This window comes from Polypterus senegalus, chromosome 6 (assembly GCF_016835505.1).
Source record: "Polypterus senegalus isolate Bchr_013 chromosome 6, ASM1683550v1, whole genome shotgun sequence".
In the NCBI taxonomy this organism is placed as follows: Eukaryota; Metazoa; Chordata; class Cladistia; order Polypteriformes; family Polypteridae; genus Polypterus; species Polypterus senegalus.
The window spans coordinates 70,265,895-70,289,594 of NC_053159.1; the positions used below are offsets into that span (position 1 = coordinate 70,265,895).

At 38.5% G+C, this 23,700-nt stretch overlaps 1 protein-coding gene across 8 annotated transcripts in view; it reads left to right on the forward strand.

Moving 5' to 3' along the window:
• The window catches only part of armc8 (armadillo repeat containing 8), a 276,158-nt gene that overhangs the window by 193,362 nt on the left and 59,096 nt on the right, over window positions 1-23,700 (forward strand). For all 8 annotated transcript variants that reach the window (XM_039756304.1, XM_039756308.1, XM_039756310.1 and 5 more), the window contains one exon: window positions 14,660-14,752. In XM_039756304.1, coding sequence (XP_039612238.1) covers window positions 14,660-14,752 — 93 coding nt within the window. The remainder of the gene's footprint in view (window positions 1-14,659; window positions 14,753-23,700) is intronic.

Consider the following 23,700-nt stretch of genomic DNA (forward strand, 5'->3'; position numbering starts at 1 on the left):
TCCTGTCAAAAGCTCTTGAGCGTGTTGTAGCTTCCCAACTCACCAAATACTTAACCCTAATAATTTGATGGAACCCTTTCAGTCTGGTTTCAGGGTGCAGCACAGCTGTGAAACTGCTCTGCTACGGGTAACCAATGATTTGCTTATGGCAGCAGACTCTGGACAAACCAGCATATTAATTCTATTAGACCTCAGTGCAGCATTTGACACTGTCAGACATGACATTCTACTGTCAGAATGGAGAACATGCTGGGTATCTCTGGCACTGCCCTCCAGTGGTTCAAGTCCTATCTGACTGATAGGCAAGAGTTTGTTAGTCTTGGCAACAGCAGATCCAGCTCAGCGCCAGTCACACAAGGAGTTCCTCAGGGCTCTGTCCTCGGCCCTCTTCTCTTCTGTATTTATATGCTTCCCTTGGCCATATTATTCGTAGCTATGGACTGGGCTATCATTTTATGCAGATGATACTCAACTCTACTTCAATGTTAAAAGTGGAACTTCATCAGAGCTTTCTCAGCTCACAACCTGCCTTAGTGAAATTAAAACCTGGATGGAGCAGAACTCTTTAAAATTAAACTGCAACAAAACTGAACTCCTGCAAATTGGGACTAAAATGCAACTTAATAAAATGAGCTCCTTCCCAGTCCATCTTGGCGGTGATCTCATCAGACCTGCCTCTACTGCAAAGAATCTTGGTGTCATTTTTGATTCCTCCCTTTCTTACTCCACCCACATAAATCACATTAAGAAACTTTCTTACTTTCACCTCCGTAACATATCCGTGTTCGCTCCTTCCTCTCCTTTTCTAATGCTGAGAAACTTGTCCATGCTTTTATCACATCCCGCATAGATTATTGTAACTCGCTGCTGGCAGGTGCCCCTTCTAATCTTATATCACAGCTCCAGCTTATTCAAAACTCAGCTACAAGAGTCCTTACTCGAACCAGCAGCAGCGAGCACATCACACCCATCCTGCTCCATCTTCACTGGCTCCCTGTGTCTCACAGAATCGAATATAAAATCCTACTGATAACCTACAAAGCCTTAAATAACCTTGTGCCAAACTACATCAGTGACCTTCTCCATCACTATGTGCCTGCCCGCCCACTAAGGTCCTCTGATTCTGGCAATCTTGTTGTGCCCCACACTAATCTACACTCCATGGGTGACAGGGCCTTCAGCTGTATAGCCCAGACTCTGGAATGACCTACGAAATTAATCAGGTCAGCTAACTCCATGAATTCTTTTAAAAACAACTCAAAACTCATCTGTTCAGGAAGGCTTTTAGCTCTACTTGACTCCATTCCCCTTCTCTCAGTTTACCTCTCTGTCAAGATGCTCATGTAACCTGTGTGTGTGTGCTAGACCATCAATTCTGTTGTCTGTTAGGCTTTCTCTGAATTTACTGTCTTAATCTTCTTGATTTATTTATTTGCTTTGTACTATGCTATATACTGTATACCCTGCCGTTCTTTCTTATATTCTGTAAGTGCCTTGAGCATGGAAAAGGCGCTATATAAATAAAATGTATTATTATTAATGTATTATTAACAATGCAGCTGCACCAGGCATAAAAGCAAAAGATGGCACAGTTTCGATACAGGACAAGGTCTGGCGTCATCCTGCCAATCACCTGTCCGTCAAAGAAACCGCACCGCTTACAGAGCTTGCCAGCGTATTGTGCAAACTCCTGTTTGTGATTGTTTTGTGATTGTCTTTTCATAAGAACCATTTATATTTTACTTCTATAAAAGCCAGATCGAATGTTACTTATCTTGATTTATTTACTTATCTTCCTACAGCGTAAACTCACAAGTTATCTGCAGAGCTTCCTCTGTTTGATCGACAAGGGCATGTTCACAAATTACACGTGTAATGCCACAAAAAATACCTGCTGACACTTTAGTATGCTAGCAATGGTACGAGAATGCAGTTAGACTTTTTTTGGGCACATACACCACGCTAGTGTTTAGATCTGGACGGTGTAGTGTTGGCGAGCTCTGTAAGCCGTGCTGTTTCTTTGAAGGAGAGGTGATTGGCAGGATGACGCCGGACTTTGTCCTGTATTCAAATGGTGCCATCTTTCTTCTTTACGCCTGGTTCAGCTGCATTGTTCTTATATGTGAGTGGGTGTTTCTTGCGGGGAGGGCTTCTGTTCTCTTTCTCCAATCTGATTTCAGCTCTGTTATAGCACGTATTTATTTGGAAACGGCAGTGTCAGATCGGGGCGAACGTGAACTCGACTGAGAGAATAAAACTGAATAAGAAAAAAAACACAAACTTTGACAAGCACTATAAATTTACAGTGGCTGTTACAGACCCAAATCAAATGTATGTTTTTATTGTATAATATTAACAATAAGAGCAGCTGTATACTCAAAACGGTAAACTTGAGAAGCTGCCAGCATCGAACCCAGAACCTCTTGATTGGAAGGCAGCAGTTCTTAGCATTGCAATGCGCAAGCTGTTGTATCACTCACCTACAGTAACCATCCGTCCATCCATCCATCCTCTTCCGCTTATCCGAGATCGGGTCGCAAGGGCAGCAGCTTGAGCAGAGATGTCCAAACTTCCCTCTCCCCGGCCACTACTTCTAGCTCTTCCGGGAATCCCAAAGCGTTCCCAGGCCAGCCGGGAGACATAGTCCCTCCAGCATGTCTTGGGTCTTCCCCGGGGCCTCCTCCCGGTTAAACGTGTCCAGGAGGCATTCTGATCATTTGCCCGAGCCATCTCATCTGACTCCTCTCGATGTGGAGGAGCAGCAGCTCTACTCTGGGCTTTCCCTTAAATATAGGGTGAGAAGCTCAGTCTTCCGGGAAGGGTTCAGACACCCTGCGGAGGAAACTCATTTCAGCGGCTTGTATTCGCGATCTTATTCTTTCAGTCACTACCCATAGCTCATGACCATAGGTGAGGGTAGGACCATACGGCTCAGCTCCTTTTTTCACCACGACAGACCGATGCAGAGCCTGCATCACTACGGACGTCGCACCGATCCGCCCGTCAATCTCACGCTCCATTTTTCCCTCACTCGTGAACAAGACCCCGAGATACTTGAGATCCTCCACTTGGGGCAGGATCTCTCTCCCAACCCTGAGGGGGCACTCCACCCTTTTCCAGCTGAGGACCATGGTCTCGGATTTGAAGGTGCTGATTCCCATCCCAGCCGCTTCACACTCGGCTGCGAACCAATCCAGAGAGAGCTGAAGATCACGGCCTGATGAAGCAAACAGGACAACATCATCTGCAAAAAGCAGTGACCCAATCCTGAGTCCACCAAACCGGACCCCCTTAACGCCCTGGCTGTGCCTAGAAATTCTGTCCATAAAAGTTAGGAACAGAATCGGTGACAAAGGGCAGCCCTGGCAGAGTCCAACTCTCACTGGAAACGGGTTTGACACTGGTTGTACTGGGACCGAACAGCCCTTATCAGGGGGTCCGGAACCCCATACTTCTGGAGCACCCCCTACAGGATTCCCCGAGGGACATGGTCAAATGCCTTTTCCAAGTCCACAAAACACATGTAGACTGGTTGGGCAAACTCCCATGCATCCTCCAGTACCCTGCTAAGGGTGTAGAGCTGGTCCACTGTTCCGCGACCAGGACGAAAACCACACTGTTGCTCCTGAATCTGAGGTTCGACTATCTGACGGACCCTCCTCTCCAGGACCCCCGAATAGACTTTTCCTGGGAGGCTGAGGAGTGTGATCCCTCCGGTCCCCCTTCTTAAAGAGGGGACCACCACCCCGGTCTGCCAATCCAGAGGCAATGTCCCTGATGTCCATGCAGTGCTGCAGAGGCGTGTCAACCAGGACAGTCCTACAACATCCAGAGCCTTGAGTAGCTCTGGGCGTATCTCACCCTCCCTAGGACCCTGCCACCAAGGTGTTTTTTTGACCACCTCAGTGACCTCAGTCCCAGAGATGGGGGAGCCCACCTCCGAGTCCCCAGGCTCTGCATCCTCATTGAAAGGCATGTTAGTGGGATTGAGGAGGTCTTTGAAGTACTCCTCCCACCGACCCACAACGTCCCAAGTCGAGGTCAGCAGCGAACCATCCCCACCATATACAGTGTTGACACTGAACTGCTTCCCCCTCCTGAGACGCCGGATGGTGGACCAGAATCTTCTCAAAGCCGTCCAAAAGTTGTTCTCCATGGCCTCCCCAAACTCCTCCCACACCCGAATTTTTGCCTCCGCAACAACTGAAGCCGCATTCCGCTTGGCCTGCCACGACAGGCACTGACCACCTTGGAGCCACAGCTCCGGTCAGCCGCCTCAACAATAAAGCCTCGGAATAATGGCCCATTCGGACTCAATATCCCCCACCTCCCTCGGGACGTGGTTGAAGTTCTGCCGGAGGTGGGAGTTAAAACTAATTCTGACAGGGGACTCTGCCAGATGTTCCCAGCAGACCCTCACAACACATTTGGGCCTGACCTGCATCCTCCCCCACCACCATCGAAGCCTACTCACCACCAGGTGGTGATCAGTTGACAGCTCCGCCCCTCTCTTCACCCGAGTGTCCAAGACATGTGGCCACAGGTCCGATGACAAGACCACAAAGTCGATCATCAAACTGAGGCCTAGGGTGTCCTGGTGCCAAGTGCACATATGAACACCCCTATGCTTGAACATGGTGTTTGTTATGGACAATCCATGATTAGCACAGTCCCTCCCAATCACGCTCTTCCAGGTCTCGCCATCACTGCCCACGTGAGCATTGAAGTCTCCCAGCAGTACAAGGGAGTCCCCAGAAGGTATGCCCTCTGGCACCCCCTCCAGGGACTTAAAAAGGTTGGGTACTCCAAACTGCTGTTGGGAGCATACGCACAAACAACGGTTAGGACCCATCTCCCCACCCGAAGGCGGAGAGAGGCTACCCTCTCATCCACCGGGGCAAACCCCAATGAACAGACTCCAAATCGGGCGGCAATAAGTATGCCCACACCCGCTCGGCGCCTCTCACCGGGGGCAACTCCAGAGTGGTAGAGAGTCTAGCCCCTCTCAAGGAGATTGGTTCCAGAGTCCAAGCTGTGTGTCAAGGTGAGCCCGACTATATCTATCCAGAACCTTTTCGACCTCGCGCACCAGCTCAGGCTCCTTCCCCTTTAGAGAGGTGACATTCCACGTCCCAAGAGCCAGCTTCTGTAGCTGAGGATCAGACCGCCAAGGTCACCGCCTTCAGCCACCACCCAACTCACACTGCACCCAACCCCCTTGGTCCCTCCCATAGGTGGTGAGCCCATGGGAAGCCTACTGTAACCTGCTTTAAAAGTACAAGCATAACAAAACAAGTGCGCTTTTATTCAAAAATATAACCAAAGAAAAAAGAAAACCTACTGTAACTTGCTTTCTTTTTTCTTTGGTTGTATTTTTGAGTAAAGTGCACCTGTTTTGTTATACTTGTACTTTGTGTGAAAGTTTTATTTGATATTTGGACTTCAGGCTTCACACCTTATACACATGTCGTAAAGACGGACCTTGGGCGTGAGTGATGGTACCTCTCTGTACCATCCTGTCCTCTCCTGGAGTTCAAAAGAAATACCAACATGTAGCACATGTGGACACTGGCCAAGATCAGAAAAAAAACAAAAATAAAAACAAACGCTGTCACTGACTACAACGCGTGAAGGTATGCAAATAAATATAATGTTGCATTAGTGCAACAACGTTTTCCGAAATGTACAATACAGGTCATAAAATGAATTATTCCAAATGTCATATATACCTAAGTCTCTCTTGTTTGTCAGTGCTTCTTTGACATAATGGATCAGAAGATGCATACTAATTCAGTGTGAGCAGAGGCACTCAAGATTAAAACTGAATAAAAAATTGACATCCACAGTCATTCTCAATCATGCACAATACTCACATCAGCATCCACAGTTTTCCCAGACTCGTTCGTGCACAAGATCTGACATGGTTTTCAAATAAAGAGGAGGTGTAACAAAGAAGTTTGTTTGATATACCATGTATTTATATAAAGACGCCCTACAATCATTGTTTTTTTGGGAGGGGGGTGTGGGTTGCTAAAATGTAAGAGAATAAAACTGAAAAAACACTCTAATTTTAACTATAAATTTACAGACTCAAATCAAATATATGTTTTTATTGTATGATATAAACAATAAGAGCCACTCAGTACTCAAAATGGTAAATTTGGAAAGCAGCTGATATTGAAACCGCGACCTCTTGATTGGAAGGCATCAGTTCTTAGCATTACACCACGCAAGCTGTCATATCAACCGCCAACCGTAACCTGCCTTCTTTTTCTTCGGTTATATTCTTGAATAAAAGTGCACTTGTTTTGTTATACTTGTACCTTTTGTGAAAGTGTTTATTCCATATTTGTATTCAGGCTTCACGCATTATACATTTCATGTCTACATTTTATATAGATTGTTGATGACACTGAACACACATGAAATGTATGTATTCCAAATGACAATGTACTTTTTTTGAACCCTATAAAGCTCCAGCACTTCACTCGAAGATGAACACGGAGCACACTGAGAAACTTCTTTACGAATTGAACTGCGGTGGTGGGGGGGTGCGATAGCAGGCTGCTTGCTGTTATCAACACATTTACAGGACAAAAGATGCTGATGGAGAGGTGGAATCGATTTAAGGTGGGCCGGACTTACCAGTTTTCTCGTAGGCTCTGGTAATTCTAGTGTTAGGGAGTCTTGCACCATAGTGTGCATGCTCAGTGTAGGCAAAGGTCTATGTCAGTGTTCCTCAGTTCCAGTCCTGGGGGGCCGCAGTGGCTAGACATTTTCAGTTTCCTAATTAGAACTCAGTCCTTGCTGATAATGCAGCAGATATTTAAACTTTATTTAATTTACTATATTTAACTATATGCCTTGTGCTTTCATTCATTAATTTTAGTTACATTGTAGGTCAGAGGTCCTTAATTACAATCTTGGAGATCGGCAGTGGCTGCAAGTTTTCACTTCAACCAATTTCCGAAACCATTTATTTACTACTAAAGCAATATGTTTTGGGGCTTAATTTTAGTTATCTTGCCTGTTACAATTCAGAACCTTTAATTTTCTATTTTTGTTTTTAGCATCTGCCTTTGTTTTAATTGTTACCTGTTTTCTTAACCAGACATTAGTTAATAATGAAATGCAGATAACCAATAAGCCTGCAGCTCTCCAGCTAATGTTCTTCCTTTTAAACATGTGCATATGCACCATGAAGTATCTGTGTTAAAAAATGTTTAGAAATAAATGAGAGGGGGAATTGGAAAGACCATCAAGTTTAAATCTGTTATGGTCCACAAAACACATGGATATTGTTCCTTCTTTGTAGATGGAGATCCACAAAGGGAGAAAATGAATCATGTATCTTAAAATAGTTTTTTATTCCTCAGCTTTCAACTCCTATCGGGAGTGTTCATCAGAGGAAAATGATTAGACATACAGAAATCCAAAATAATATATATCAGATAAGGAGGGCTGAATAGGTGGATGTGGGAGAGGGGGGATTAATCAGGTAAGAATCTTAGGGTTTGTTCATAAAGTCTTATTTATTATGTTTATGTTCTTCTTGTCAAGTCTGCATATGCTGGGTTCATGTCCAAATGTAAGTTAAAGCCGTTTTCACTGGATAGCCTCGATTCAGCCAGTTCTCTGGCTGGAACTTCTGTTATTAGCCTTGAATTTTACTTGCAGTCCCATTTAAATGTGTGTCCGGTTTAACTCGTGTGTATGTCAATCAGAGACCATGGGTCCTTCCTTCTGATTTCTATATTCCTGTATACATGTTAGAAGTGTTTTTATGTTTCTCTCATATAATCAGCTGGGCATGAACCACATGGAATGCTGTAAACAGTGTTCTGTGTCTCTGCTGCCAGTTTCCTGCTTTTAGCATTGAAAAGGACTGTGTGCAGAATGTTTATAGGCTTGTGTTCTATGCTGATGCCTGAACTGGAAAAGATAGGTGCTGTACCTTCTGATTCCCCATGATTATAAGGAAGTCTGTGCCAAGTGAGATTGGGGGACAGGTTACAGCTGATTGCTTGCTGGGGTCTCTGATGTCTCCTATGTAAGCATTTTCTGTTGAATATCTTTTATTCTTTTTAGTCTCCTTTGTATTACAATGGGTGTCTTAACACAGCTCCATTTATGCGATGATGGGTGATTGCTAGCAAAGTGCAATATTTTGTCTACATAGCATTCCTTCTGATAAACACCTGTAATCAGCGTGGCATCATTACCTCTTTCAAAGGAGATGTCCAGGAAGTTGATGCACCGTTTTTTTTTTGTTTTTTTTTTCGCCAAGGTGAACTGGATTGCAGAGAATGCAGAGCGTTGATGTAGCTGTGGAAATCATTGAGCTGTTACTTTTTAATATGACAGATGTATTTTCAATGTAGTACAGTAATCCCTCCTCAATCGCGGGGGTTGCGTTCCAGACCCCCCTGCGATAGGTGAAAATCCGCGAAGTAGAAACCATATGTTTGTATGGTTATTTTTATATATATATTAAGCCCTTATAAACTCTCCCAAACTGTTTATAAATATTCCCTGCACAGTTATACTGCATAAACCCTTTGTATTCTCTTAGTTATTAGGTAAAATTCATTGAAATCATGTATGTAAACACACTGTTTATATACAGTAAAACCTAAATATTATTTTAAAGATATCGAGTGTCTCCAATATCACATATGTTACAGCCATTACGATAGACAGGCCACCAGCAATAAATAGATAGATAGATACTTTATTAATATGTACAATGTAAGAAAAATTGTATACAGTAAATGTGCGTACAGTGACACTAAACGTACGTACATGTACTAAGTACTGTAAGTAGAAAATTAATTATGGTTACTCACCAACAATGACACGATGACTTGTCCGATAACGATGAGTTTAGTTTTACTGCACAACAAAGTTAAGTGTCCCATTGGCATACTTCCTTTCTGTCTGTAGTATTTTCCATTAAAATGAATCTGAGTTTTCTGGTAAAGTCATATTAGATGCATTATGACTTTTCTGGCCAGCTGTTATGGTGGGGTCATTATTTAGCATTGTTTATAGAGTTTCTGTGGCCAGATGATTTGAAATCATGGTGTACAGTGACATAGATATCAAATGAGACCATGATCTCATCCTCAGTGATGGATACATTTTTCAGATGCTGCAATGTCATATCTTCATTATTAACAGAATATTCTGAATCATATGTTAAATGTTTGAGCATTTGAAAAAGTTTCTTAGATGTTATAAGTTGTACCACCTGTTAGGCTGACCACAGGCCAGAAGTTTAGAGGGGTGTTATTTATTTTAGGGAGGCCATAGAATGAATGGCTGTTTGCATCATTAGATTTCATTCTTTAATAATCCTGTAAGTTTATGTATTTATTATTCTGGAACTTATTCAGAGTTTTGTTGACTCTGTTAAAGGTGGATTTATTTGGGTCTCTAGATTGTGGTTCATTAGTATGCTTATTCTCGGTAAGTTTATTCCATTTTTTGTTATATATATCCCGCTTAGATTTAAGGCTTTTGTAAGCTGTATCCTGGATGCGTTTAGCCCATTCCTCTGTAACCATCTCTCCACATATTGCAAGAAACCTGTATCATTGCCGCATTGTTTCAGATTTTAATGTGATTAGTCTGCGGTGTGTTGCGGTAATAAGTTCATGTAGAACATGTGTTGTGAATTGTTGAATGATGAATGTCACCTTTGGAGTGTTAATTGGTGTTTTAAATCATAGGCATCAAGCTAAATAGTTAAATATCAAGTTTCATTATCAGCAAGGCACTGTCTTCTAATTAGGAAACTAGTTGGAAGGAAAACTTGCAGCCACTGTGGCACTTCAGCACCATGATAGAGGACCACTGGTCTATGTCATATGAATTTTCTGGTGTTTTAGTGTGGACAAAGATGCTTTTGTAAATGACATGAAAACTCGATTATTTTCATTTTAAAAACAAAAGGCCAAGTTGTTGTCTAACCCTCCCACTTGAAAATCTGTTCCAAATAGTTGAAACTCCTGTCTTTACACAGGTTTTCAACAACTAATTAGCATGGTGTGATGTTCCATCATGCTTGAAACAAACAAGAATTACCCCAAATTTCACGTAACAGGACAGAACAACTACAGGTCTGTACTTTGAAATCTGCTGTTATGAAAAGTGAAAGCAAACTCAGTCAGTGTCCGGCGCTCCTTCATTGTAATAGGAACCACAGCATAGAGAGAAGTGCGTACATTGCAACAGGTGCACATGTCATAAATGTAGGAAGGACAGTCCTTGGGTGTGTGGGAACTGTTAACATTTGAATTTGATGATTGTATATAGTGCGGAACTGACCTCTCCGTACTATTCTTTCCTCTGCATGTCCTGGAGTACAAAGCAACAACACCATGCACCAAAATGTGAAGATTGGGCAAGATCGGGGAAAAAAAACAAAAATGCGTTCACTAGTTATAAGCACAAGAAAGCATGCAAATTAATATGAATAATGTTGTATCCGTGCCACACTGTTTTCCAAAATGTACTACACAGGTCATAAAATGAGTTATTCCAAATCTCATATATACCTATGTGTCTGTTTTTTGTCAGAGCAGCTTTGACAACATAGACCATAAGGTGCATACTACTTCAGCGTGAGCAGGAACACTCAATAAATATAAAAAACAATTGAAATGATGGTGAGATAATGAAGATTCACCAGCGTTTGTGTGTCAGCTTTTATCCCTCCAGATCAGAGAATTTCCAGTTCCATTGTTTTAAAACACCACCCACATCTACAGTTGTTCCCAGTTTCAGATAAAAACTAACAGTGTCAGATCTGGAGTGGAGGGTGGGTGTTGTATCGTGATTGTGACTGAGAGAATAAAAGTAAAAAAAAAATGCTAACTTTTACAAGTACTATAAATTTACACCAGCTGTTACAGACACAAATCAAATGTATGTTTTTATTGTACAATATTAACAATAAGAGCAGCTCTCTATTCAAAACTGTAAATTTGTGGGGGAGCTGGTTTTGAACTCGCAACCTCAGGATTATAACTCAGCCGTTCTTACCGCTGCAATACGGAAGCTGTCATACACATTATACAGTTCATGTCTACATTTTGTCATTTATTACTAAAACATGAAAACATTTCTGTTTTAATAATTAATTTACATAGATTGTTGTAGACACGGAACACATCATGCTTACTCCCAGATATTCAAGGTTTGAACTGGGAAAACATTTTGCCCGTTCTGTGGCTTGGGGGGTTTGGTTGGTATAGCAGGCTGCTTGCTGCTTGGGCTTATCGACACATTTACAAGACAGAGGTGTAAAATGATTTAAGGTGGGCCGGGTTTACAAGTTTTTCCGTAGGCTTTGGTTATTCTAGTGTTAAAGTGGCCCAGGATTACAAGTTTTTTCATAGTCTTCAGGGATTCTTGCGCTAGGAATTTCTTTTATTGTTACATCCATACATATAATAAGGTACATGGAATTAAACAACACAATATACAGTGCATTACACCATCACATTATTTATAGTAGAAATGAATATATGGCACAAGACACAGGTATATAAAACAATATAATAACTAGAACTTTCCTCCTGTCCAGAAATATAAGTAAGCCCTATATAAAATGAACACCAAATAAAAATAATTTATATTGAATGGAAGAGTGTAGAATCAAAAAAGAAAGGGATGAATCAGAGACTATGTTTAACAATAGTGACTGCTATAAAAAAGTAAACTATTTACTTGTCTAGTAATTTTTGTTTTCAGTGGTGGTTAAAGTTGTTACATTGTTATGATACTATTCTAGATTTTAAACTAGAATATCTGTTTTTTGATGTGAACAAATCAGTGATTCAAAGATTTGAATCATTTTGGTTAATTGAACAAAATGAATCGAATCACTAAACAGAATCATTCTGCACGTCACTTGTACGTATCCTCATGCATAAAAGACATACTGGTGCTACTTTGTAATGTCACTATGGAATAGGGGTTTAAAGAAAAAGATCTAGTGTTAGTCACTGACAACGCAGCAAAAATGCTTGTTGCAGCTCAGGTACCTGGCTTTTCTCACATTAAATGCTATGCACACACATTAAACTTGTAGGGTCAGCCTGCAATTAATCTACCGGCCAGTGCACAATAAGATGCGTCCCTGGGTTTTCCCACAGAAGTACCCAAGGCCTTCACGCATTGCAGCAAAAGCAGAAATTAATGGATCTTCCACAGCAAAAGCTGGTTACCGATGTGCCAACCCGGTAGAACAATGCACTTGATATGGTTGAATGTTTCCTTGAGCAGCAACATGCAATCGCTGCTGCACTACCGACCCCCAAGGTGAGGAAGTGCAGGGTGTGTACTTTTTTTTCTGACAACTGCATTTTTTTTATTCTTTGGTCATTCTGAAGGGAGAGGCATCAGAATTGAAGACCCATTTCTTAATTTCATACATTTCCATTGTTATAGATACAGTTATGGCATTTACTTGTTGACACAATAAAAAAATACATGTATTTTAATATATTTAATTATAGTGTACACAATTGGAGAGAAATTCCCTTTTGAATTAAACAAATCAGCAATAACCCTTACATTTGGAATCGCAATACACAGAAAATCACAATACTTTAAAAATGGTAATATATGTAAACAAGCAGCATTGAATAATTTAATTTTTTAGCTACTTCTTTCCTTAACTTGTGCCATGAATAAAATGGCAAAGTTAATTGACCTTTCATATATATTTTATATATATATATATATATATATATATATATATATATATATATATATTAATTGTGCCACACCCCAAATAATTCTTTCTCTCAGCTTTATTAAAGCTTAAATTAGGCATTTTCACTGGCAGTGATACACTTTCAAAATCTGTTACGGTTTTGAATGGTAATAGTTGTTCTAAGTGTGAGCCCCAGGTCGTCTCTGTTTGGAATTTATATGTTTTCCACATGTTTGTGTGGGTTTCCTCCTGGTGCTGGCTTCCACCCACAGTTCAAAGACATACAGTTTAGGTGGACTAGGTGGTGCTTAATTGTCCCCAATGCCCAGGTGCCCCATAACTATTCTCTGAATAAACATTTTTGAAATAAAGAGTAATGTTTTGTAATAATACTTTAGTCTCCTACTTTTATCTTTTAGTAATGTTCATGTGAGAAAATATGCTTTAAAGGGAAAGAAAACATGTGCATTTTTATTATATGGCCATTGTTTTTTGTCTCTTTATGAGTCGACATTATGATGATAATCCTTTTCTTGGGTCCCAGTACAGCACCAATTTTCTAATTTGGGTCCTCAGATTAAAAAGTTTAAGAACGACTGGTTTAGAGGTTTAAAACACATGCATTATGCCGTCAGCCTCTGTCGTTTAGATGTTTTAAAGTGCAAGTGAAAGTAGCACCCATATGATTCATGACTCATTCTATTTTGAGCAAAACCATCCTAATACAATACAGTAACAACACATTTATATTAGAATGCATTAATTATTTTGTACAATTCATTATTGGAATTATTTTAAACAGAATATCTAAACATAATATTAAACTGATATGGTTATCATCATAATCTTAACCGTTGCAAATTAAAATCACACAACCTGTAATTTTTTTTTATATTTAACACAGTATACATTCAGTAGGCACACCTTAACGCCATATTATACTGTTGAATCAGGGAATACCTGTTACTCTAATACTTTCAGTATATTTTCAAGCAAGTATTTTCTTACATTCTCTTAAATAGGTTAATTTGATTCTTAAGATTTTATTAGAGTATGTTTTTGCTTGGTTATTTGTACTTTTACTTAAGTAGATTTTTTGAGTACTTCCTCCACCAATATTTCACAATAGCAGTTATTCTTAGTTTGTGGCTTTTTGGAGTTTCTTGATTTTATTTTTACATTTAGTGTATCTTTTTTGGAATTTTAGCTTGATGTTATAGTCAGCTTTGTCCTCTCACTCTATCTAGTATGCAGGCAAGGGGTCAGTAAGTGTGCTATGTCTCAAAGCTGTTCTGTTTCCAATTTAATCAATATCTTGTAAAAGCTTGAAGTTTACATGATGAAGTTATTCCTTGTCTTGATGAACATAAGCAAGCTTGCTGCTTGTTCATTGGCTTGTTACAGTTTTAATTTTCATGGTGCAGTTAAAGCTGTTTTATGAAACTAAACCTTAAAGATTCAATGTTAAGTCGTTGCTCTGTTTTCAAGTGACGAGATTGCCTGTGGTGGGGTGCACTCTTCCTTGTGGCTTTTTGTTATTCGGCTCATTTTGAGTGTGGCTTCTTTCTGGCACAAAAATTTAGGTTCTGATATTCCCATCTTAAAGTAAGGCTGTTGACTCTTTTTCTCTTTTAATTTTTTTTTAATTTAACCATTACATAACTGGAGCAGTTTTTAACCAGTTCTGCATAGATTTTGTTATGTTACATATAATATAATTTACATTTCACAAAAGTATGTAATTTCATTCAGGCATATTTATGTTATTTGAGGCTCCAAATGCCGGCTGCTGGTAAAAGTTGTTTTGCAACTTGCAGAAATTGTGATTTTCTGTTACCAGGGTTTGCTACAGTATTATCTGTTTCACAGTACTCCAAAACTCCTTGACTTGTGCAGCAAAGAAAATTCATCAAATATTTTTTTTTCTTCCTGCAGCCAATATTGGAGTCTGGTGCAATTGAACTGCTCTGTAACCTCACCCAGAGTGAAAGCCCAGCGCTCAGAGTGAATGGCATATGGGCGCTCATGGTAAGTGATAGTCAATTCTGTTTTTTTTATGTGGACTTTGAGTTGTAAAGCAGACATCTTTGGGAGCACATATTTATAACATTTAGCATAATGGTCAGTTAGTCATTTTCAAACCAGTTAGTCAAGAACAGGTTCACAGTGGGTGCTGGAGCCTGTCCCAGCTAACAAACCCTGAACAGGATGCCAGTCCATTGCAAGGTGAACATACACACTCACACACACACCTGAACCACACACTTGGTATCACCAGTGCTCCTAACTTGCATGTCTTTGGACTATGGGAGGAAACGAGATCACCTGGAGGAAACCCATGCAGACATGGAGACATGCAAACTCAAAAGGGATGACTGGGGGGTGCCCCTGGTCCCCTTACCGGAAGGCAAAAGAGCTATTTAACATAATACCAGAAAGATCATCCTTTTCGTTTTACCTGTTGTGCTTTAGTCAAAAATCAGAAGAAGATAAAGATTAAATAAAGAGTTAGAATGTGGGGGAACACTTTATATGCCTTTAAAATGCTGGGAGAATATGTTAAGCTGAAAGAGTGAATTGTAGAATGTAAATAGTCCAGTAATCTGACAGATTCTTTTTTTACAGCTATTCTGCCACTCGGGGTACACTGAAAAGTGGTGGTATTGCACGGGGCTCTTCTTCTGCTGCCCTTTGACTTTAAACTGTTAGGTATACAAATCAATGTATTGAATAGCAGACTCTGTACTGTTTGCAAACAACAATAGAAATATAAATCGAAGAAATATGAAAAATGTTATTTTTAAATTAGAATGTATTTGTTTTTAAATTGTTTTAAAGGGACAAGAATGTGTTGTGTGTACTGTTTCCTTTTTCACTGAAATTCAAAATGTCTACTTAAAATCAATAAGCATTGTCGTATTAGTTTTATGTTTTCAGTTAAATCTTTCCGAGATTGATATGTCATATAGAGTAATTAACAATACTAGCTTTTAAAAAAATAAATAAATAAACTTCATTCTTATCAGATACAAACCTAAAATAACTATTTACCTGTGAAGACCTAACATGTAGGGTTCACTCGAAGTGCAGACATCTGTGCAAACCTCCATGTAATTGCACTGAGCTCATTTAACCTTTAAAAACTAATTAATTATTAAACACAGTTTTCGTTCCTAAAATAAGCAATGTTTGTTTTCATTAGCCATCCATGTGCCTAGGTAAGTACTTAAACTTTTATAACTATCTTGAGTATTACAAGACAGGTGATTAATGGAGTGGAAGAAACTGCTCAGTTCTCCCCAAATCATGTGCTTCTGTAATGCCAAGTACACACTGACAAAGAAGTCTGTCTGTCTGTGTCTCTTTGTATACATGTATGGACATACAGTACCTACTCATGAAAGGGTTTTTAGTTTTTTCATCATTTGTACATTTTAGAATAATAATGAAGACATGAAAACTATAAAACAATATATATGAGATTATGCTGTGACCAAGAAAGTTTTCAATCATAATTATATTTTAGATTCTTCAAAGCAGTCACCTTTTTCATAATCTTGACATCCTATCAACCTGCTTTACGAGTTTTAGCTATCTGTGATGCTTTTATAATATTATAGGCTTACAGGAGTTCCCACATATTCTGAGCACATATTGGCTGTTTTTCCTTTACTTTCCAGTCCAACCCAGCCCAAGCTCTCTATAAGGTTGGGCAACTGTAGAGGCCAGGTTATCCTCTGAAGTTCTTTTTCACTTTCCAGCTTTATCAGATGGCTTTTAGACAGCCTAAGACCATCACACCACCATCCTCATGCTTCACAGTGGTAACTATACATGCAGTCAGCATTTATTTGCCTTCTCTGTGTTTCATGTAGACAAAGCAGATAGAACTGAAAATCACATGTGTGGACTGTGAGATCAAAGGAAAATTTACAATGGTCTAATGTCCAATGCCTGTGTTGTCTTGTCTTACTTGTCTCCTTTGCAGTGGATTCTTTGCTGCAATTCAGCACTACCTTGTCAGAACACAACTAATTGTCTCAAACACATTATCAAGTATATAACTTCCACAACATTTTAAAGATAATTTTTTAAAGATATACACATAGTAATTAGGATGATATAATGATTATTTTTGTTTTGTTTTCAAAGGAAATTTGTAAATTGACATAGTTTAGCATTTGTTTTAGAAATAAATATTAGGTATTTAAGCAATCATCTTTAAATCAATATTTTTTTAAGATTATAAAAACATGCAATTATGTGTGTCCAAAGATTTTTGGCTGCATTTAATATGTATTATTTTTTGTTGAAGTAGCAACAATTAGCAAAATCTTGGGTATCCATCAATTATTAAAAGACAGGTTACAAAACTGGAACCCTTAGCCATGTTTCAGTGCTCATCAATGGATTTTTTATTGTAAAACTGAACAGACTAAAACAGTGAAATGCACAAATTGTGATGAGTAATAGCTGGATTCTTACATAAATAAAATATTGTAATTTCTTACCTAACAGAAAGTACCAGAACACCATTTAGTAACTGTTAAAGTTATGTAATTATTGCTTAGCAATAACAGGATAATCTAAGGCCCAAGAGCTATAAATTTAAGTTACTAGAATAAAAAAAAAAAACTGAAGTAAAATTTCATACCGTAGAGTGAAATCCATCACACTTTAAACTCAATTTATCTATTGTGTCAGTGCGTAAATTCAGACATAACACAGTTGTAAACAAAAAATTCAAATTAAGCATAATTTTTAGTTTTAGCGCAAAAGTAGTTTATCAAAAATTACACACAGTCTTGAAAATTAACATTATCTAATTCAGAGGTGCCCAATGCGTCGATCGCGATCGACCGATGGATAGCAAAGGTAGTGCAGGTAGATCACGTTACAATCAAAAAAAAATTTTAAACGTTAGTGTATCATATCCTCCCGATGGCATTTGCCACTTGATTGACATACAGGGTGGCCAGTCTGAGATCTCTTTTCTTCTGTCATCCCGCCCACACGATCAAATGCACAAGCTACTGCAAAACTCTGGCTATCTCAGTGATCTAATTAACCTTCCAATTTATATCGACTAAAGAAGGGATTTAAAAAAAAAAATGTTTGGGGAGGGTATGGGCTGGATGTGGAATTGGAAGAAGATTTTTTTCTCACAATGTCACAATCGAAGTGCATTTGTCTGATCTGTCAATCTATCATTGCTATTCCAAACAAAGAAAATGTGGAAAGGCACTTTCGAAGTTTCATAAAAACTACGAAACTGACGTCCTTCCAAAAAGCGATCTGAGAAAGAGAAAATAGAGGGAACTAAAATCGCAGTTAATTGGACAGCCGTCATTTTTCACTCGTCTGAATTCAAAAGCTTCTTGACTGCATTATTCGGCTCTACTTATTTATGCGAGTCAGCTTTTTCCCACATGACGATTATTAAATCCAAATACTGTAGTGACCATAAATGTATTGAATTGTTATTGTGCCATTAAGAGTTATTCAGTTATGCAAGGTACGACAGTATACATTTCATGTATAAAGTATACTCCATATATATATATATATATATATATATATATATATATATATATATATATATACAGCATATATAATATAGCATTTTTAATGTAGGTAGATCATTTCAACCTGGTCATTTTAAAAGTAGCTCGCAAGCCGAAAGAGTTTGAGCACCCCTGATCTAATGGTTAATGCATGATTTTTGGAAGAAGTTACATCTAGAATAAAGAAAATGATTGTTTATGTATTTATTTGTTTCAAGTCACTTTGCTGGAAATAGATTGCAATTTTGCTGTAGTTGCTGTCATTGTATAACATTAATCTTATACTTGCAAATGATGTAGCTTTCTGGTTTTTACATCCTTTTGTTAAGGCTGATACCTAAGTTTTTATTTTTCTCTAAGTTTCGCTGGCTTAGATCAGATTTACTTGTTTTGATTGTCTTTATGTTTCTATTATCTCTTCCAGTTCTATAGCTATATACAGTTGCCAGGCAGCAGCATCAGGAAAATAGTAGCATTCAAACAGAAGTCACTTTTTGTATCCCATTTTGGTGGTGCTAATACTACTAATATAAGTTGAAAACTCAATTTTGTGGATGTGGTAATTTTAAATAAATACAACTAAGCCTCTCCTTGCAGGATAGCAGCATTTCTCGATTTTAACATGCATCTGAACAACACAAATTGTTCAGCAGATTATTTTTATTATTATTATTAGTTTAATCTCTACAGGTACATCTCAGTGATGACTGGATCTGCTGTTCAACGCAAAAGAGAGTTTTTGCTGGAAATGAAAACTTGAAATTGAAAAATCCTGACATGTTATATAGGGATGTTTTGAGTAACACAGCCTTGGCTGGAGATATTTAAAATTTAAATTTCAGATTTATATATTCAAAATGTCAATTCATATTCCACTATATTTTAATTGTGAATATGAATTTCTCGGCCCTACAAAGAACCAGGGTTTACAGGAAGGTTTTTTTTTTTTTTCTTTTATTAATTTTATTGCAATCCATACAAATCAATCAAGTTTTTACAAAAAGAAAAATTGAGTTAAGGACAGATTGATCCCCACCCCTGAGAGAGAGAGAGAGAGCAAGTCAAACGGCGTGAAATTTAAGGCTTGTAAATATACCTAAATTAATAAATTCTCTGTGCTTTATGAGCTTATTTTAAAATATAACTTATTAGTTCCTGCCATGTTTTGAAAAAAGTCTGTACGGATCCTCTGAGTATTTGATTTTTTCCAATTTCAAATAGTATAACACATCGGTTTCCCACTGACTTAAAAGAGGAAAGTTTGGGTTCTTCCAGTTTATCAGAACAAGTCTGCGTGCCAAAAGTGTATTGGATGCAATCACAATTTGTTTGTCTTTCTCCACTTTAAACCCCTCTGGAAGAACCCCAAACACAGCTGTTAATGGGTTAGGAGGGATTGTGAGACCAAGGCTGTCTGAAAGGTAATTAAAAATTTTTGTCCAGAATAATGTTAATTTGGTGCAGGCCCAGAACATATGACCCAGTGAGGCTGGGACTTGGTTGCAGCATTCGCAGGTTGGATGATGCCCTGAAAACATTTTGGAGAGTTTTATTTGAGACAGATGTGCTCGATATATAATTTTGAGTTGTAAAATTGTATGCTTTACATTTATATGGAGCTCGAGTGAATTCTCTGCATTTCTGCTTTCCACTCCTTTTCTGATATATTAATTGAATCTTTTTCCCAGTGTCCTCTTGAATCTTTGAAAGGGAGTACAGCAAGGTTTTCAAAGCTAGTGTTAAATGTAGTTAGTGAAAATCTTCCTTTCAATACGTTAAAAACTTTGTAATCATAATTTTTTATATTGCCTTTTACATCATTTAACTTCAAAAGGTTACTTATTCCACAAACAATAACACAATAGAAAGTAATACAGTGTATTTGTCAGGGATGATCTCAAAATAATTTAGATGTTTTATAAATCAAATGAAAATTCAGAAACTCAGATCATGTTAATAGCTTGGGACTAGAACAGAATAAAAGTTGGTAGTAAAATTTGAGAGGCAGTCCATACTACAGTACAAGAAAATAAACTAATATAGAAATGTAACATCTGATAATTTCTAGCACAATATCTGACATCACAGACAAATCATTTTGACAAAGGTAAGGGTTTTTCCAACTGTTTTAACAATGCTTTGGTGTGCTTAGGATGACAATTTCAGAAGATAACCTGTGCATTTCTGTTGTACATGAGATAAACATTTGTGACAGGTGATCTGAGATGGTTGAGTTTATATCTGTTGAACTTTACAATCTCATGCAATTTTGTTCAGCCAGACCAATGGAGGTAGGGTTGCATGCTGGATTGTTAGGTGGTAAAATTAAGTTTAGGCTATTGCTGAATTTAACTCTTGATGATACGGCTCAATATAACTTTTAAGACTGTCAAACAGCTTGAATTGAATTAGATTTGAAAAAAGGTATGTTTTATTGGTATCTATCTTTAAAAAAGTTCATGGACATCCTTGTACTGTTGTTATTGCTACATGTTATTTGCTCATCCAGTAATGATAATTAAAATACAGAGTTCAATGTAAGTAGTATTGTGACATACCAGCAGCCCAGTTATAATTATGCTGATAAAAGGTATGTGGTAAAAAAATTATTTCCATTAATTTAATTAATTAAGCTAGTTTGATTAGTCCCTGATGCATAAAATATTGAAGGCCTATTTTCTTTTAGACTCATTTAACAGCATACAACATTCATAATTAGACATACAGTCAAGAAGTTTATTTGTACATAGTAAATAATAGTAGAAGTTACTTCATTAGTTGAAAAATTATTCCTTACATGCTGTGTCACTTCCTTATCCAGCTGTCTAAAAGATGCTTCTTTTTTACTTGCATTTTGGATTTGTGGTAAATTGTATGGTCTGCTAAAACTTTGTTCACTTGTCTGTTTACCTGCTCATAATTAAAAGAAGAAACTTTCTTCATGTGAACTGTTTTTCATAATTTAGACAAGAAATTATTCATAATATTCATAACATTCTTTAGTGCTTACACAACTGAATATTCTGCACATTACATGTACAGAGTGCTTTTTTTATAAGTGTAAGCCCCACTCCAGTTCAATTCTTGCATCTGTAAAACTGTTTAACCCCCGTAAGACAGGTATTTGTAAAGGACTGGTATTCTTCTGAAGTCATTAGGCATATATTTATTATATATTGCTCTCATGTAAGTATTACAGAAAAAGAAAAAAACATTTTGGAAACACCATTTATTTTGCGTGATTTTGAATCATTTGAGTATTTCTTTTCCATTGGTACCATTTACTCCTAAAATGTAGTTTTAATTTCCAGTAAGGGCCGTGCAGTGCTTTTTACAGCATTATTCGCCTTAGAGGGGTTTTTTGCTGTTTTTTTTATCTGCACAGGAGCAAAGCTGAACATGTGAGAGTGAAGTGAGTGTCTGCGTCACCCGGTACTCTTATTAACTGACTAGCGCATATCAACAAATGGAAGAAGGAGGAGGCTGTGTCCAGTGAGATTGTGAGTTTAGTTTATTTATCTTCATTTAAATTTATAGTAGTAAACGTGTTTGCGCACTTTTGGGGCTTCCTCCTGATCTGACAGCAGCAATAGATCGCCACACGGAACACATTAAATTTATGATATTCCAGCTCTCTGCACATTTAAAATTCTTAGATTTATACTTGACTAGAAAAATACCCATTCTTCGCAGCGGCGAAGAGCTGCCTTAAAATTTTTATTAAGAAGAAAATTAAACCTTTTTTAACTAAGGGAAAATATACCAATAATTATTTGTTAAGGATCTCTTTGTATACCACATTGTGAGTTCGGCCCTCCGGTTGTAATATGACCAAGCTGTGCGCTGAGCCTACTCTTGAGCATGCAACGTACAGTTGGCCATGTGAACAGTAATCTTGTTTCAAATCTCACAGCTTGGATTGCTGCTGTCATAATCGGTTTGAGTTTCATGGTTTGTTTCAATTAAGACAGTATTTGTAGGACTTGTGTTGAAGAGACATTCGGCATCTGTCAAGCGTTGTAAGTATACAACCGGTTTCATCGATAACTTCACATCCAGCTTTTGAGAGTTTAAACATTCATAAACATCAAAGTGTCCACTACTGAAATCGTCACCTGTGAATCTAAGATGTTTAAGAGGCATTGGCGGTTTTCGAAAGGTGTAAAATATTAAGCCATTTCGGTACACCTGAAAGTGACAACCGAACAATTCAGCGGCAGCCATCAACTCATATGCAGATGCATAGCTGAAGGGCTTAAGCATTTCACTCTTATAGTGCTCCTGTGTAGTATAATTATCTCCTGTACCACCATCAGTCCACACCTTGAACCTGTCCCAGTCATTCAATACATAAGACACAATTTTCCTACGGATATCAAGAGTGAGCCTGATATGGCCGTGCAATATGTAACAAAGAGAATGGAAAAGGCAGGTGCCATCTCTGGGCATGGAAACCACTCAGTAAGTGACAGTTCTTTGATCGATGGTGATCACCTCGATAGACATGTTAATGGGGGTACGGTTAGAATGATGAAGGAAATGGGTACCTGAACAATGTAAAGTAAGTCTAAAATACCTAAACAATAACTATAATCGTAATAAATAAACAATAAAACAGCGGAGAAGCCGTGGATTAAATAAAAAGGCTGTAGTTATCAGCAGGGAGACGTGAATCCCGTGGCGAAGCAAGGAAGGGAATGTAGAGACTGGAGCGACGGACGGCCTTATATAGGCAGGCAGCCAACAACGTGGGAGGCGTTGGGATGGGGGACCGAACGCTGCCTGACACGGTGACCGAGCTGCAAGCTATGGACGTATATATGTATGTAAGTAGGATTCAGTTAGCATGGGGAACCCGCATACCAAAATTCTTGAAGATGGGCCCATAAGTAACAAAGACCGTTGGAAAGTTCAATATGGCGGCTGACAGTGGGAAGCCGCCTACCAAATTTTGTCAAATTTCTGCATTCTACCTACACGGGAAGTTGGAGAATTAGTGACATTGGAAAGTTCAATATGGCGGCCAACAGTGGCGTCATACCACCGAAATACACTCACCTAAAGGATTATTAGGAACACCTGTTCAATTTCTCATTAATGCAATTATCTAATCAACCAATCACATGGCAGTTGCTTCAATGCATTTAGTGGTGTGGTCCTGGTCAAGACAATCTCCTGAACTCCAAACCGAATGTCAGAATGGGAAAGAAAGGTGATTTAAGCAATTTTGAGTGTGACATGGTTGTTGGTGCCAGATGGGCCGGTCTGAGTATTTCACAATCTGCTCAGTTACTGGGATTTTCATATGCAGCCATTTCTAAGGATTACAAAGAATGGTATGAAAAGGGAAAAACATCCAGTATGCGGCAGTCCTGTGGGCGAAAATGCCTTGTTGATGCTAGAGGTCAGAGG